The sequence below is a fragment of the Crocuta crocuta genome, unplaced genomic scaffold, assembly GCF_008692635.1.
Source record: "Crocuta crocuta isolate KB4526 unplaced genomic scaffold, BGI_CrCroc_1.0 scaffold409, whole genome shotgun sequence".
Taxonomy (NCBI): domain Eukaryota; kingdom Metazoa; phylum Chordata; class Mammalia; order Carnivora; family Hyaenidae; genus Crocuta; species Crocuta crocuta.
In genome coordinates this window covers 1340011-1341118 of record NW_027528006.1, presented here as the reverse complement: position 1 = coordinate 1341118, position 1108 = coordinate 1340011, and the positions used below count along the sequence as shown (strand labels likewise).

Here is a 1108-nt window from a genome sequence, read left to right as displayed (position 1 = left end):
GGCAAAGGAGTGGCTTCTTAAAACAAGCCAGATATCCATCTTCTAGGAAGACCCTGGCACGTGCTCATTGACTCTGCCAATTTTTTGTGGACGGAAATAGCCAGGAGGGAAGAACTGGTGAGTGTTTGGAAGTAGAGGAAGTCCCTCGAAAGGGGCTGCATTTCCTAAAGGGTGTCCCAAAGGGGCTGAACTGTTTCCATCAGGGAGAAAAAGCCTCTGGCAGTGAGGGCACGGGAGGGTGTGTGTCTGGAGTCATTTCAAGGCTTTTTCCATCTTGCCTAATGGGGTAACAAGGAAAGATTTGTTCGTTTCATTTATTTATNGCCGTGGGGCCGGGCGGGGGAGGGAGAAAGTGAGACTCGGTGTCATCACCATCCATTGTCAGGAGGGGAGGAAATTGGAATCCAGCAGTGGCGAGCAGCAGCTGGGCGGTCACATCTGGGAATGCAAAGCCGACCTCCTCCTCCTCCTCCTCCTCCTCCACCTCCTCCTCTCTCACCCAGGATCACTTCCGAAACCACTTCGCCTTCAGCCCCTGCCTCGGCCAGAGGTTTCATTTTTAACTGAATATTTGCGAAAGCTGGAAGCGTGCGAGGGGGGTGGGGTAGGGTGGAAATAGCGGCTGCTTCTTTTCCAGGGATTTATTTAATGGGGATGTGTTCAAGGCAAGAGCGAATTCAGAAGGATATCGACGTTGTGATCCAGAAGTCCAGAGCCGAGAAAGACTGCCTGTTTGCAGGTGAGTTCTCGCCTTTCCGGAGCCTCCGACCCGGCGCCGGCTTCCCTTGCCCGCCCGCCGCCCCCCTTCCCAGTTTTCTGACCGCGACGTGTGTGGCTCGGGCTGGGAGTGGGTTGCACGTCCCCGTTCCGGGGTTCGTTTGGCAACNCCCCCGGGGGGCAGCGCCGGCCCGGTCTCCGCGCCATCAGCTCCAGCTAGTCCCCACCGACTGGCAGTGCGTTGCCCCGGAAAGAGAAGGGATTCCCGGGGCTTCCGAGGCGCCCTGCTCCCCTGCCGGGGGGTCGCCTTTCGTCCATTTTGCTCCCCCGGGAGAGGGATCGGCTTTTGCTTTCCCAGCCGCGAGCTCCGCGGGGGCAGCTTCCGGCCGCC

The 1108-nt window shown here is 58.5% G+C and overlaps 1 protein-coding gene across 1 annotated transcript in view; it reads left to right on the top strand.

Annotated features, from left to right (window-relative positions):
- Positions 1–338: 338 nt before the first annotated feature.
- Positions 339–1108, top strand: part of PARP8 (poly(ADP-ribose) polymerase family member 8) — a 169267-nt gene continuing 168497 nt past the window's right edge. Inside the window, exons 1-2 of the mRNA XM_077752887.1 lie at positions 339–550; positions 638–739. Of these exons, the coding sequence (XP_077609013.1) occupies positions 445–550; positions 638–739 (208 nt within the window). The 5' untranslated portion in view covers positions 339–444. The remainder of the gene's footprint in view (positions 551–637; positions 740–1108) is intronic.